Genomic DNA, 14420 nt, shown 5'->3' with positions numbered 1-14420 from the left:
ACCGGACCGAGGAAGGAGGCTTTAGGGGCACGTCCTCCGAATTTCAACGGAAAAAACAAAAATCTGGAGTTTGCCCCCTCTTCTCCCGCTATTTTGGCGAGAAGGTGCGAACTTTAGTATTCTTTTCAAAGAATGGACATTTCTCAAGAGAATGAAACATGTTTCATGTTCTTGGGTGCCATACAAGTTGAATAATGAGCCAAAATGTGAAACTGTTTTTTACGAAAAATAGGTAATTTGCATTTTTGGAGGAAAATTGTTATAACTTGGGCACTATGGGAGCAATCTACTTCGGATAAGTTTTGAGAGAAGACGCGAACTTTAGTATTCTTTTCAAAGAATGGACATTTCTCAAGAGAATGAAACATGTTTCATGTTCTTGGGTGCTCTACAAGTTGAATAATAAGCCAAAATGTGATTATTATTTTTTTTTATGAAAAATAGGTAATTTGCATTTTTGGAGGAAAATTGTTATAATTCGGGTACTAAGGGAGCAATCTACTTCGGATATGTTTTGTTTTGCAGATAAAACATCATAGCATGCAACCGTGTACAATTCAGAACGCCGAACCGAGAAAGGGGGGTTTGGGGGGGGGGGTGCGACCCCTGAATTTCAATGGAAAAAACAAAAATCTGGAGTTTGCTACATTCTTTTCAAAGAATGGACATTTCTCAAGAGAATGAAACATGTTTTATGTTCTTGGGTGCCATACAAGTTGAATACTAAGCCAAAATGTGATTATTATTTTTTTTACGAAAAATAGGTAATTTGCATTTTTGGAGGAAAATTGTTATAACTCGGGCACTAAGGGAGCAATCTACTTCGGATAAGTTTTATTTTGCAGCTAAAAACATCATAGCATGCAACCGTGTACAATTCAGAACGCTGAACTGAGGAAGGGGGGTTTGGGGGTGCGACCACCGAATTTCAATTAAAGAAAACATAAAAATATGGAGTTTGCCCCCTCTTCTTCCGCTATTTTGGGGAGAAGTCGCAAACCTTAGTATTATCTTCAAAGAATGGACGTTTTCAAAGAGATTGAAGCATGTTTAATGTTTTTGTGTGCCATACAAGTTGAATAATGAGCCAAAATGTGAAACTCTGTTCTGAAATGTGGCATGAATATGTTGCAGAGAGGGGGAGGTTGGTCATCAATATGAATTCCCTAGGCTTGCTCCAGACCTGTATAAGAGTTTCCACCCAAACATAAGAGTATGAAGGTCCAAAAAGCACATTCATTTCGGAATCAGCTTCATGATGCCATATGGTACTGTATCATCGGTCGAGTACGACCTTACTCGGATGATACCATGTGGTACCATCGGGGGAGAAAAGGTTAAGCCTCTAAATATTACGTGGAAAATGCATTGAATTATCATTTTTCTTGTCCGTATTGGAGTAGTAAGGGGACTTGTCAACAGATGGAGGGGATAGTTGTCGGACGTCGTAGTAAGGCAGTTTGTTGGGCAAACTCAAAGAACATGGAAACAAATAGGTTCCTTTGATACATACGATTTTTGTCGAATATCTCCACTCGACAAGGTATCTCACTACAACATGCGACAGAAATTGCATGGACTGCAACATCCAACAAAAATCGAATGCATAAACAAGAATAGCTTTAGACTGCAAATATGCTGTTGGAATTTTATTACTCTTCTGGCTCACTTCAGCTTATTTAATGTAGCAGTGCTTACGAAGGTTTTCTTTCAACGTCCTGACGTATAACTGGTTTCGCACAAGTTAACATACGTTTACAATGGATTGCACTATTCTTAGATATCAAGAAGAATCCAACCAAATGGGATATATACTGAATACTATCACGAAAAAGTGAAACATAAATCTGCATTGGCGAACGTTATAAAAATTGGCAAGTGCATGCTCCCAACCTCAAATTTACTGCAACACTAGTATTGCAATGACATTAACGCCACTCTTTGTCCTGTCTGTTTAAACTCGTGAGAGATGGTCATTAATCTCTCACTGACTAATGTTAATGTCCAATATTATGAAATAAAATACTAATAATAAATACGTCAATATTTTAATATCATATTTACTCGAATCATTCAATCATAAAAGCAAATCACTTTCTTCTTCAAGAATTGACTTTTCTCTGCCAGCCCTGCTAAATTTTCACTTTCCATCAACTGATTTATATGATGGAGGGGTGGCCATAAAGTAATTTCCAATTAGTAGTGACATTGATTTTTCGCAAACGCCAAAACCACGAAAAATGGTAATTGCTGCGAAGTTACGTTTAGGAATGTGCAGTGATGTCTGGGCACATTTTTCGGCCGTTCGAAATATCGAAACAATGCGAATTTGGCAAGAAAGTGTGGTGCCCTAACTCCACACTACTACTATATACCTTCATGGAAAAGTGCAGGGGAGCACTTTACTTTTACTTCCTCAAAAATCTGTTCCAACATATCAAACTGTCACGAAAATACGTAGACCATGTGACCTACAATTTAAAATAATAGTTTAAAAGCACAATGGAGTATTACGTTTCGGTATATTTGGCAGATAAATGTTCTAAAACAAAAATGCAGATTTTGGGAAACGTAACACTAACAAGTCAAAAAAGATAATGCCAATCTTTGGTGTCATAATATATCGGTATCTGTCATGTGAGATTGATTGATTTTAATTTTTTTGGTGCGTCGCCACTTATGGTCAATATGCACCCTTCAGTATATATGGGGAAAATTCCATTATGTAAAATCCTTACCTTGAAATTAAGAAAGGGGTATGGAAAATAACTCCCAAAATAACTTTCAAGATATCAAACTCTCACGAAGAGGCGTACATGTGACTTACAATTTGAAACAGTAGTTTAAAAACACCATGAAGGTATAATTTCAGATATTTGCCAGAAAATGCGCTAAAATGAAAATGTAAATTTTGGGGAAAATAACACCGTATAGTAAAAATAAAAAATAAATGCACCAATTTTTTTAAAAAATAACAAAATATCAAGGTCCCTACAGATAGGCATAAACAAAACAAGAATATCATTTGTAATTTATTGCATTAGTAACAGTGAGTCCTAACCTAATTTTCGACATAATCACCACCGTTGTTCTGGCGTTTGTCGTAGCATGGCACTAAATTTTGTATGCCCATGGTATATGTGTCTGACAGCAAAGACTGGAACTATCTCTACCGCAGTGTAGCTGTCAAATCCTTGCCCTGCCAGAAACCTCTTCAGTTAAACAAAGAGATGAAAGTCGGACATTTAAGGCCAGGGCTGTACAGGGAGTGGTCCAAGATCTCTCACCTGAAGTGATGCAAAGGGCCTGTGTGTACTCAGCTGTATGGGGTTGTGCACATTGGATTGGCCTTCCGTGAATTGTCTGCACCATCGTCTGACCATACTATCACTCACGACGTCCGGTCTGCACACCTCACACGATTGCTGGTGGCTCTGTGCCAAATTCTGAGCGTGCAATGTAGGCTACATCGCAGTTGGTGGGAGACTGTATGAGAGCTGCAATCTTTAACCTCGAACTGTCCTAAAACGGCTGCATTGCAACTGTACCAGATTACAGCTACATGCCACTTCTTCCTGCCTGCATGTGCTGTGTGTCGCTCTTTGATCACTAGTGCTGCGTATATGCACCATTGGAGCTTTTTTCAGGATGCCCCTCGTATATGAACTTTCAGAAGCTTTATTATTAGAGTGTTCCTGTTTTAATGTGTGGTTAGCTAAATCGGGTACCTATACAATGCAATTCTATAAATTCCTGGCGTTAAATTTCTAATACTTACATACCCTTTTTGTCAGCATTAATGGTATAACAACATGTTATCAGTTTCACAGTACTTCACTTGTATATATTGTACTGAAGCAGAAATGCCATTGATAATGTAAGGATATATGACACTTTATTTTGTTCGATTCAGTTGTTTCACTTATATACAAGAGTTAAGTTGTTTGCTTTACAGAGAAGAGAGAAGTAGCTTTATGCATTGAAAACTGAGTCCGCACTCATGGTTCTTGCAAGCAGAGCATTCCAAACCTCAGTGGAAATATCAACATATAATGCCGAGAATGTATAAGGAGACTGATAAATTACAAATTGTATTTCTTAATCATTCACTTTTCACTCTTATCTCATTTAGTCGTAACTTTAAAAATAATGAAATATTTTATTTTAAACTTACTGCTATGACAAAATTCCGTAATCATTCCCTAGCTTGTGAATTGTAATAATTTTCCAAATTCACTATTTTGTAGTTTGAATTCAAATCATAGAGAATAGAGAAATTAACTCAATTTCATAGAAGATAATATTGGTATTTAACAAAACCATACGTGGATCTGTGTGAGTTTATTATTTCTATTTGCAAAAACATCGATTTAGTTTAGTTAGTAATTGTCAGGGAAAAATGTAAATTTTGTCCTGGAAAACCTGGAAAAGTCAGGGAATTTCATTTCTGCTTGTTTGTAGCCACCCTGTCAAAATATGTAGATATTTTTTAGAACTGAAGTTCTATTTTCCTACCCCTGTTGGTACTACCTTCTTTTTCCTTTTACGATAGTTTTCATGAAAGTGACTTTCAGTGACTTGAAGAAAGGAAAATACAAACAACTCTGCAACTTACGACCATCTGTCAAAAGGTGAAAATAGCACTTAAAGTAGTCACTTAAAAATAACAACCCTAAATGCTACCAATTTCGGCCTGTGTATGAGACCGCTGGCCACTCACCATCGTGAGGTAATTGGGGAACTATGAATGAGTAGCATAACGCGGTCATGGAAACCTACAACTACGACTGGGGGTTTGTTGTGCTGACCACTTGTCAGTGGTTAAATGATATTTCACCTAGGCATGTGGGAGTGAGGCTAGCAGTTGGGCCTGGCCCTCACGGGCTGTTGCACCACAGGTTATTTTTTTACCCAACACGTAATATGTGGGGTCCGGCATAAACTTCCTTCAAGCCTCACATGAAAATCTGTTGGAACTCCCATGTCGGAAATGATTAAACAAAGGCACTTAGTGAACTAGTTCATGTTTTACGCAGGGCATGAAATTTCAAGTTTGAGGTCAGTCGCCGGACTAAAATCTTTGGTCGCCACTATTTTATATTGATAAATAATAAAAATATGAGCAATTATTAAAAGATCATACCTTAGGAATTAATGTTTATGTAGCGCTGTCGTTCTGCACTGAAGTACCACTTATCAATCGAAACTGGTGGGTCAAGTGGGGGGGCATTTACGGAAACTCTGAGCAAATCATCCAGTGTCTCAGTCTTTAGAGAGTTCCTGTAAATAGTCTTGAGTCTGTTGTGACAGCTGAAACCTCTCACATGAAGCTGTGCTCACTGGTAAACAGCACAAAATGTCAAAATCTTGAGCAAATTGGGGAATCTTGCTGAACACTCCTCACTGTGAATCTTCTCCAGCGTCTGATTCAAAGTCAGAGAAGGAAACAAAAGTTTGTATTCTGTCCACTCTGCGAACAGAATATCCATTTTCTTATTATAAAGGCTCGGATTCAAGTACATGTAGAGCTTCTTTATTTCTTCTACCCCACACTGAAGAATATTTTCTTTGGGAGGCCAACCCAAGGTGTCGAAAACATGCCGAGATGCAATCACATCTGTTGATATAGATTGCAATCTTTCTGTGATGTACACCTTCGCATTGTTAATTAAGTTTCCTCTAACAGTCTGAAACTCTTGCCCTCTATTTTGAATGTTTGTGAGCTGCACATCCCTGATCTTTCCTGAAATGGATACATGGTCCAATAAATCTTGTTCGCTTGGTCCAACATTAGATTCCTGGTCAGCCAAAACTGAAATACAATGTTCAATTCTTATTTTCAGAGATGAAATCAAAAGACACTTATTTTGTAGTGCCACGCTTAAAGGGTTCAGTTTCCTGTAAAAATCCAAAAGGAAGTACAGAAGCTTAACAAATTTAAATTGCTTCAAACTTTTCAGCAAACCCTTAGGTTTAGTACTATCATTGTCTTGTCCATGAGTCACCTGTTCAAGATGGGTCACAACAGCTTTCCATGATTGCAAGAGATCTCTTACAGCACTTTCTTTGCTGGCTAACCACCTAATAGTGTGGATATCACTCAGTTTTAGAATTTCTTCTCCTATAACTTCTGCCGTTTCTCTCAAGAGGTGAAGTCTTTAGCAGAGTAAAGTAAAGTAAAAAAAAAAGTAAAGTGTTCCCCTGTGCATAGCACCACGCCATGAAGGCGTATAGGGGGTGTGGGGGTAACGCCCCACACTTTCTTGATCCGGTCGTGAGTGGGGGTGATGTGATCAGCATCACGCCCCTGACCGCCTTTACCCCCCAGGGTTTCCCCCAGGTACCCATGTTATTCGACGCTGGGTAGGCGCCGGGGCCGCTTCCACCGTTAGAAAAGTTCCCGGATTTGAACCGGCCGGGGATCGAACCCGGGACCTTGAGCATGGTAGTCAGACGCGTTACCGACTGAGCCACCGATGATAAAACTAAAAAATATTCCTAATCACGGATATTGAACTTCAACACAGCTAACTGCAAACGGTGTGCAAGGTAGTGAATATTTATAATTTTATTACAAATCTCTTTCATTTGCACACCCAATCCTGATTTGTGCCCGACCATATTTGCTGCACCATCAGTACCCAAGCCTACAATGTGATACTTGTTTCTGTATTTATTTCAACCTATTGCCCAATCTAAATAATCAGTTATGGCTGTGAAGTGACCAGCAGAAGTAGCGTTTGGGAGCTCTATTACTCCTAAAATGTCCTCTTTGATGTGACCATCAATTGCATACACGTATCGAACATACACATTTGCATGCTCGACTGACTATCTATCTGTGGATCCATCAATCAGAAGGCTGATGTATGTACTTTTCTTTATTTTCTCCACTAGATCTAACTTCAAAGTGTCAGCTATGAAATGAATAAATTCTCTGCATTGCTTTTTATTGCCATACTTAGGTAGAACACTCACACTTAATTTTCCTGCCAAACACAGCAGATCTGCAAAGTATTTAAATGGCTTCTCATGTTTAGCTATATAGTATGCTACATTAAATAAATTTGTAAGATGGGGTCGACATTGAGTGGAAACGGGGTTTTCAATCGGCTCGCTTTCCAAAACCATGTATGAATGTTGGATTGAGATGTTCGGCCGTGTTTGACATACATTTGAAACAACAAAATTTTAGTCGCCAGCCCCAAACTTTTGGTAGCCAATGGCGACCTGGCGACCGGAAATTTCGCGCCCTGCTGTAACGGATCATCTTGTGTGTAATAAGTGTTTCAACACGGCGATTCCACCACAGCCATACTCGCGTCAGACGTGTGGCATGTTGCCCCATCTTGCTGGTACCAGCCAAGTGTCAGTTCCTCGTCATCCAACTGGTTCACAAATTCATGAAACAATGCCTGGTACACATCACTGTTGACAGTAGTGTCAAAAAAAAATTGGCCCGATGATGCGCCGCTGTGATAATGCACAGAACATGCCCACCTTCTGTGAATGCAGCGCCGTGTTGAACTGTGTATACAGGTGGCGGGAGGTCACTTCCAGCACTTCTTGTAATGTACCTTCATTTCTCAACCATAAAGGTATGTCATGTACAAATTTGGTTTCATATCCTCTTTTATTAAGATTTTTATAACACTTCTTCCGGGGCCCCTTACGAGTGGGACACTCTGTACATTACATGCTTATTATAATATATTCCGTAATTGACAAATTCTGGTGTCAAAAGTCTGTAAACAGCAACAATGAGACTTTGCATCACCCAATGATAAGCCTTGGCCAGTAATTGTTACTTGTTCAATGTTATAATTTGAAAATCCATCGATACTGGAAAGATAAGTAATTTTTTGGGAATGAAGGTAAATTACACCAGCTACTTCATGGAAGGTATTTTACATAAAAACTGTTTTTGTGGTTTTTAATTTTTTTTAACTATGCTGAATATACTTAACAAACATGATTCACATAAATGAGCATTTAACATTTTTTTTTACTTATTATTGCAGTGACATGCGATCAAGATCTCCTCAGCGAAGATCTCCTTCAAGAGTTTCGAGGCGCTCCCCAAGTTTCAGAGCTGGTCCTGGTGAAATGAGGCAGTCATCTCGTAGAGGGCGTTCCCCTGACAGAAGGAGGAGGATGGTGCCAGCTATGTCAAGGCCAAGGTCACGTGACAGAAGGGAGTATAGGCATTCTCCGAGGAGGTGAGTAATATGTATTTGGCTTCAAATGAACAAAGTTGTCGTTTCTATTCATGTATGTGGTTCGAAGCTTTCCAACCATACCTCATGAGGCTAAGATATTGACTGACTGCCAAGCAGCCTGGTGGTTGCGTATCAATTTCCATGCATGGAAGGTTTTGGGTTTGTTTCCTGTTCAATTTCCCCTACCTGTTTTTTTTATTATTAACTAGGAACTATTTAATTGAATTTAATTAATAATTTATTGAAATACAGAATGCTGATGGGCTATATCCGACCGATTTGGTAATACTGCTGCTACATGTAGTTGCACCAGAACATTGAAACCAGTGTTGTGTCTGAGCTTGCACTTGCCGAGTGTCGTGTTCGTGCTAGTGAAATGCCGCCAAAAATTAATCATTATTGGGAAGGGTACATATCATGGCTCTTTCCCACGCACATTTTTCATATAACCGAATAGTGAAACAGTGTAGCGAAAATGGTTTAGCCATCGGAGTGACCACAGCTAAAGATATTGTGGCCATGCAAACACAAATGGTGCTCATGCAGAAACATTCGCCAACATAAGTGGCCTGTTCCAGGTTGCCAGCGAAAGTGTCTCCTGAGGTGCTTCGTGGAATTTGGCAAATTGCAGTCCAAGATAATCCACTACCCTAATGTGATATGGCTCAGAGGTTCAATGTGGCACAGTCCACTGTCAGTGACGTCATTCGTCTTGGTCTGCGGTGCAAGCGTCAGGACCGGGTTCACAACCTCTTCCCGTGGCACATTGCAGAATGCAAACTGTACGAAAAACACTTGGCAAGGTCAAAATGGAGGACAGTTGTCACATTGCATGAGGCCTAAATTTATCTCGCGTGTAATGGTAACATTAGGGCAATTACGTACCGTGACACTTCTGGCAAGGGATGTACCAAGTTTTACTGCCAATGTCGACAAAGTTTCATGATCATGATTGTCGCCGGATACAGTTACGAGGGGAAGTTGGAGATATGTAAGGTGGAGAAAAACAAAGATGAATGCTGCCTACTTCCAGGAATCCATTATGGCCCCAATCTATCGGACAGACATCCCTCGTTTGTACGGAGCGAACAAGAACCAGGTGCGGATCCACATGGAGAAAGCGTCCAGCCACACTGCTAGATCATCCCTCCAGTTTTATCAGGACATGGAACAGGAAACAGGAATCCGTGTTATTCCCTTTCAACTGCACTAGTTCGGAAAATGTATTATAATTTTAACAGAGAGCAATATGAAGCAACATGCACAAGACGAGCGTGCCTTAACTGTTCTTACAATGTGATTAAAACGAGTAACAAATATGTGCAGTATAGTTTATTTCTACCAGAAGGACATAGTTTCCGCTGGACACCATGAGTTTCCGCTGGACACCATGAGGAAACTTCCTCTAAACAAAATGCTGCACCTGCGCTTTCGTCTAAAGTTATTTTGATTCTTAATATCCAGTCTGTGGAAAGGAATAGGGAATGTCATGTCAATTTATTTGCACTAAGTGAGAATACACCGTATACAGGCATAAGCTCTCATTATCTTAAATAGAACTGCAACTCATGTGCATATAAAATAAAGCCATTGAAGCATTCATCATTTTCTTTCTTTGCTGTGTACAAATAATGACAGTTTTAGGGAGCTTTCAGACCAAAGCAACAAGCGACGTTGGGGCTTCACACCAAAGTGATAAGCAGCAAGTATCAGGAGCACCATCAAGTCTGCAGAAAAGCATTCACTTGCATGCACTATCAACAGACACGAGGCACTTTATTGAAGAAATGGCCCGGTCTGTGCAAGTGACAAGCAACATGTGCAGCTTGTCATGTTGCAAATTTCTGAAGGTTGGTAGTCCATTCATGTGTCGCTTGTTGCTTCGGTCTGATGGTCTCGCATTTGTAATGAACATGTAAAGTAGGATACAAATATGTGGGAATATGCGATTTTCATGAAATATATTTTCAAATTTCATTACCTTCACTGATTTTTTTTCTAGCTCATAATCATACAAAAATGAAACAGGTCAAAAATAACCAAACATGCATGGAGTGAATCGCATAGAATTCAGTGGACCAGCATAACAGTACTACATAGACTTCATAGCTATTGTCCAAAACCCAATATGTCATCCTAGTGTAGAATTCAAACATAACATCTTTATTTCCACACTAGAAGAAGAGCTACACATATCACTTTTCCACATCTCCCCCTGCATGGCATGCACTTTTGGTATCGTGCAATCAGCTTCTGTATCTTGTCCGCGAAGAAGGTTTTTCATTGCTCACGAAGCCACGTCTGCACTGCCTGCTGGACCTCGTCATCTGACCTGAACCGACCACACAGCTTTAAAGCGGTCCACCCATTCATACACCTTTCGTTCAGTCATGGTGCTTGCTCCATACTGCGCTAACAGGCAGTAACATACTGCGCCGACCACACTACGGCACGTTGATCCTGGATGGTGCATTCGTGGAGTGGTGCATCTAAACGTGTGACCTTTTTGCTCCGCAACACTCGACTGAATGGGGCAGTGATGGATATTTCCACGTCACTCCACGTATACACGTGGTGATGTCAGACACACCCAGTCTTAGTATGTTCCTGCGAAAACACAAAATTTGCCTTTAGTTTTTGATTTACCCTCGTATCTTAAATGGAGCAAGAATGAGTAATGGCCCCACCGTGTAGTAGTAGGTTAGAGCAATAGATTTGTTGTAAAAATCACAAGTCTGTTGTAGGTTCACTTGGCACCACTGGCAAAATAAATTTCATGTGAAGATGAGAGAATATATACTCTCTCGAGATGTAGTGTTGGAATAAGTATAGTTTAAAGCACTAGACCATGGATAATGTCCAATTGGCATTGCGTGCTGATGTAGAACCATGGTCTCTTAACATTCAGAGAATTCATAAAAACACATACGCCTTCCGAGCCTAGTCTCCAATTGTTTCAGAAGTAGTAGAGGAAATATATGGTTTCACCCGTAAATAATTGCAACACAAACATTTTTTGCGCCAGATTGTGCGGAATGGTATAGTGAATAATATATTAAAAATCCGCGATCCAAATGTTTGGGGGAAATACGCCATCTTGGAAAATGGCGGCAAAAATTCTTCTTCAAAATTAAAAAAAAACATCTTGAAAACGATGCATTTTACACAAAAAGTGAAGATAAGCAAAACGAAAGAACAGAAAATTGGCTAAATTATGTTTTTTTTTTATTTGATAAAGCTACCATAAATCTTAATTGAATTAGAAAGATTCAAATATTTTCTTTAATTTTTAGAATTAGCGCAAAAGTTGATTTCTGACACAAAGAACAGCAAATATGTAAGAAACTATGTAATTTATGTCCAAATGTCACTGAACCAAATTCATAGCTTATGATTTCCTCTAGAGATTGGTTTTTGTTTTGTGCCTTTAGAGTCAGGGGTTGAGGAGATATGGAGTTTTATGCAGTCATGTGTTTTACGAGTTCCATTTCATATGATATTAGTTGATTGATTGATTGATTTGCTTTATTTTATTTCGCTTTTTGTGCAACTATTGGCTAATTTGCAGAGATGGGAATGAGTGATCATATATAATTATGAAATTGATAAATGGACACTCACAAACATCCATGACCGGGACGGGATTCGAATCAGGAACCCCTGGCATCGTAGCACAATCATGATATTGGTGAGAATGTAATACATTGTTTTCTGCAGTGTTTCGTTCACATGGCGCTTGTTACTTACATGTTTTTGTTGTTTAAAAATGTATGCACACAGTAGCAGCGATTAAGTGTCTTAACTGAGCAGGGTGTGAGGGAGGGGCAATGATAGTTTACTTTCTACTGGCTGCAATTAGAAAGAATCGTATTAAAAATGGAATTCGGGCAGATGATTTTGGGTCAAGTAGCAAACGCCATGTGAACGAAACACTGCAGAAAACAATGTATTACGTTCTCAAGAATATCATAATTGTGCTACGATGCCAGGGGTCTCTGATTCGAATTCCGGCCTGGGCATGTATGTTTGTGAGTGTCCATTTATCAATTTCATCATTGTATGATTACTCATTCCCATCTTTGCAAATTAGCCAATAGTGGCACAAAAAGCAAAATAAAATAAAGCAAATCAATCAACCAATATCATATGAAATGGAACTTCTAAATTTAGGGAAACGTGTGACTCTACATTAAACTAAATATCTCCTCAACCCCTGACTCTTAAAGGCAAGAAACAAAAAACAATCTCTAGAGGAAATCATAAGCTATGAATTTGGTTCAGTGACATTTGGACATAAATTACATAGTTTTGTACATATTTGCTGTTCTTTGTGGCAGAAACCAACTTTTGCGCTAATTCTAAAAATTAAAGAAAATATTTGAATATCTCTAATTCAATTAAGATTTATGGTAGCTTTATCAAAAAACATAAGTTACCAAATTTTCTGTTCTTTCATTTTGCTTATCTTCACTTTTTGTGCAAAATGCAGTTTTCGAGATATTGTTTTTAAATTTTTAAGTCGAATTTTTGCCGCCATTTTCCAAGATGGCGGATTTTCTCGAAACATTTGAATGGCAGATTTTTAATATACTATTCACTATACCATTCCACACAATCTGGCACAAGAAACATTTGTGTTGCAATTATTTCCAGGTTAGGCCTCTTTTCCCCCGTTTGTTTCCTCTACTATAGGAATCATTTCATATTTCACCACTTTTTTATTTCAGTTTTGGTTCATCAGTCTGATGCCTACTGGTGTATTCTGAATGTGCACCAGTGTTAGTCCTCCCAGCTTTTTAATTTTTGTGACTACTAAATTTTAGCCTTCATTTTGTATGTCACAATTCTGATCATTCAACTGTTTCTGAAGCCCTTCGTTTTCTTCTCACCTATGTAAATTTAATGGTAACATTTGAAGGTAAAGTGTTTACTGTGTGTCTTGTTTCATATGGATGCATCTGTTTTACAGGAGGAGCAGATCGCCAACAAGACCAAAAGCTCGTTCTTATTCCCCTACCCATCCATCTTCAAAACGAAAGATGTCCCCAAAGAGATTGAGGGATGAGAGCAGGCATAGTCGATCTCCATTACCTCCAAGAAAGAGATCAAGGTGAGGAAAATGTTTATTTTTTAATTTTTCATATTTCTTCGAAGTGGGTGTGTGCAAATGAAAGAATTTTGATAAAGTTTGTTTTCAGTCTAGGACTGACAGTTTCGTACCATGTGTGAATTTATTAAGGGCATTCGGAAATGAATTGGACAAGCGTTATATAATCCAAATTTGTTATATTTTACCTGCAATACGAAGATGTACCTGACTGAATGCACCGCTCCCATATATTGGGAAGTTTCCTGATGGCTGCAGAGAACCACTCTCTTGGAGTAGAGTTGCACCACTCACGGACAGTGGTCTGGAGTTCTTCATTAGATTGAAATTGTCGACCACGCAATGCATCCGTCATTTTGTCGAACAGTGCATAATCCGAGGGGGCTAAATCCGGTGAATACGCAGGATGTGGGAGCACTGTAAATCCCATTGTTGCCAATGCCTACTGTGTTTGGCGGCTCGTATGCGGCTTCGCATTGTCATGCTGAAGAATCACCCCGAGAGCCCATTTTCCTTGCTGCCTCTGCTGAATTCTGCGTCGCAGCTTTTGTAGAGTTTCACAGTAGCTGTCGCTGTTTACAGTTTGGGTAGTGGGAAGCCAGTCCACCAGCAAAATTCCATCTTCATCCCAGAAAACTGTACCCATTTGCTTCTTGGGAGTGAGTCGGTCGAGGTTTTTGGGAGCGTGGACTTCCAGTGTGTTTCCTTTCCATAGATTGCCTTTTTTTCTCTGGAGTTTCGAAGAGGAACCAAGATTCGTCGCCAGTCAGCAGTCTTTCGAAAAAATGTTAACTGTCTTGGTTGTAACAGCGCAGCAATTCTCTGCACATGTCCACTCGCTGTTGTTCCTGCTGATCCGTCAGATCGCGAGGCACCCACTGAGCACAATTTTTCCTCATTTGCAGATCCTCATGAATGATTGCATGCAGAGTTGCTGGCCCAACACCAGTTTCACGTTGCCGTTGTTCAATTGTTACACGTCTATCTCCCATAATCAAGTTGGAAACACTTTGGATTGCTGCAGGGGTACACGTTGACCTTGGGTGACCACTGCTGACACCTTTGTCCACACTTTCGTTTCCCCTTTACAAATT

At 39.4% G+C, this 14420-nt stretch overlaps 1 protein-coding gene across 4 annotated transcripts in view; it reads left to right on the top strand.

The window, feature by feature from the left end:
• Nucleotides 1–14420, top strand: part of LOC145982010 (uncharacterized) — a 104401-nt gene that overhangs the window by 14719 nt on the left and 75262 nt on the right. For all 4 annotated transcript variants that reach the window (XR_014441012.1, XR_014441011.1, XM_083115555.1 and 1 more), the window contains exons 2-3: nt 8022–8219; nt 13189–13329. Coding sequence is in view for 2 of the 4 variants with exons in the window: in XM_083115555.1 (XP_082971681.1) it covers nt 8026–8219; nt 13189–13329 (335 nt within the window). In the remaining 2 variants the exon portion in view is untranslated. The remainder of the gene's footprint in view (nt 1–8021; nt 8220–13188; nt 13330–14420) is intronic.

Source organism: Lepisma saccharinum, chromosome 30 (assembly GCF_977018435.1).
Source record: "Lepisma saccharinum chromosome 30, izLepSacc3.1, whole genome shotgun sequence".
NCBI classification, from domain to species: domain Eukaryota; kingdom Metazoa; phylum Arthropoda; class Insecta; order Zygentoma; family Lepismatidae; genus Lepisma; species Lepisma saccharinum.
This window is presented reverse-complemented; position numbering and strand designations above follow the sequence as displayed.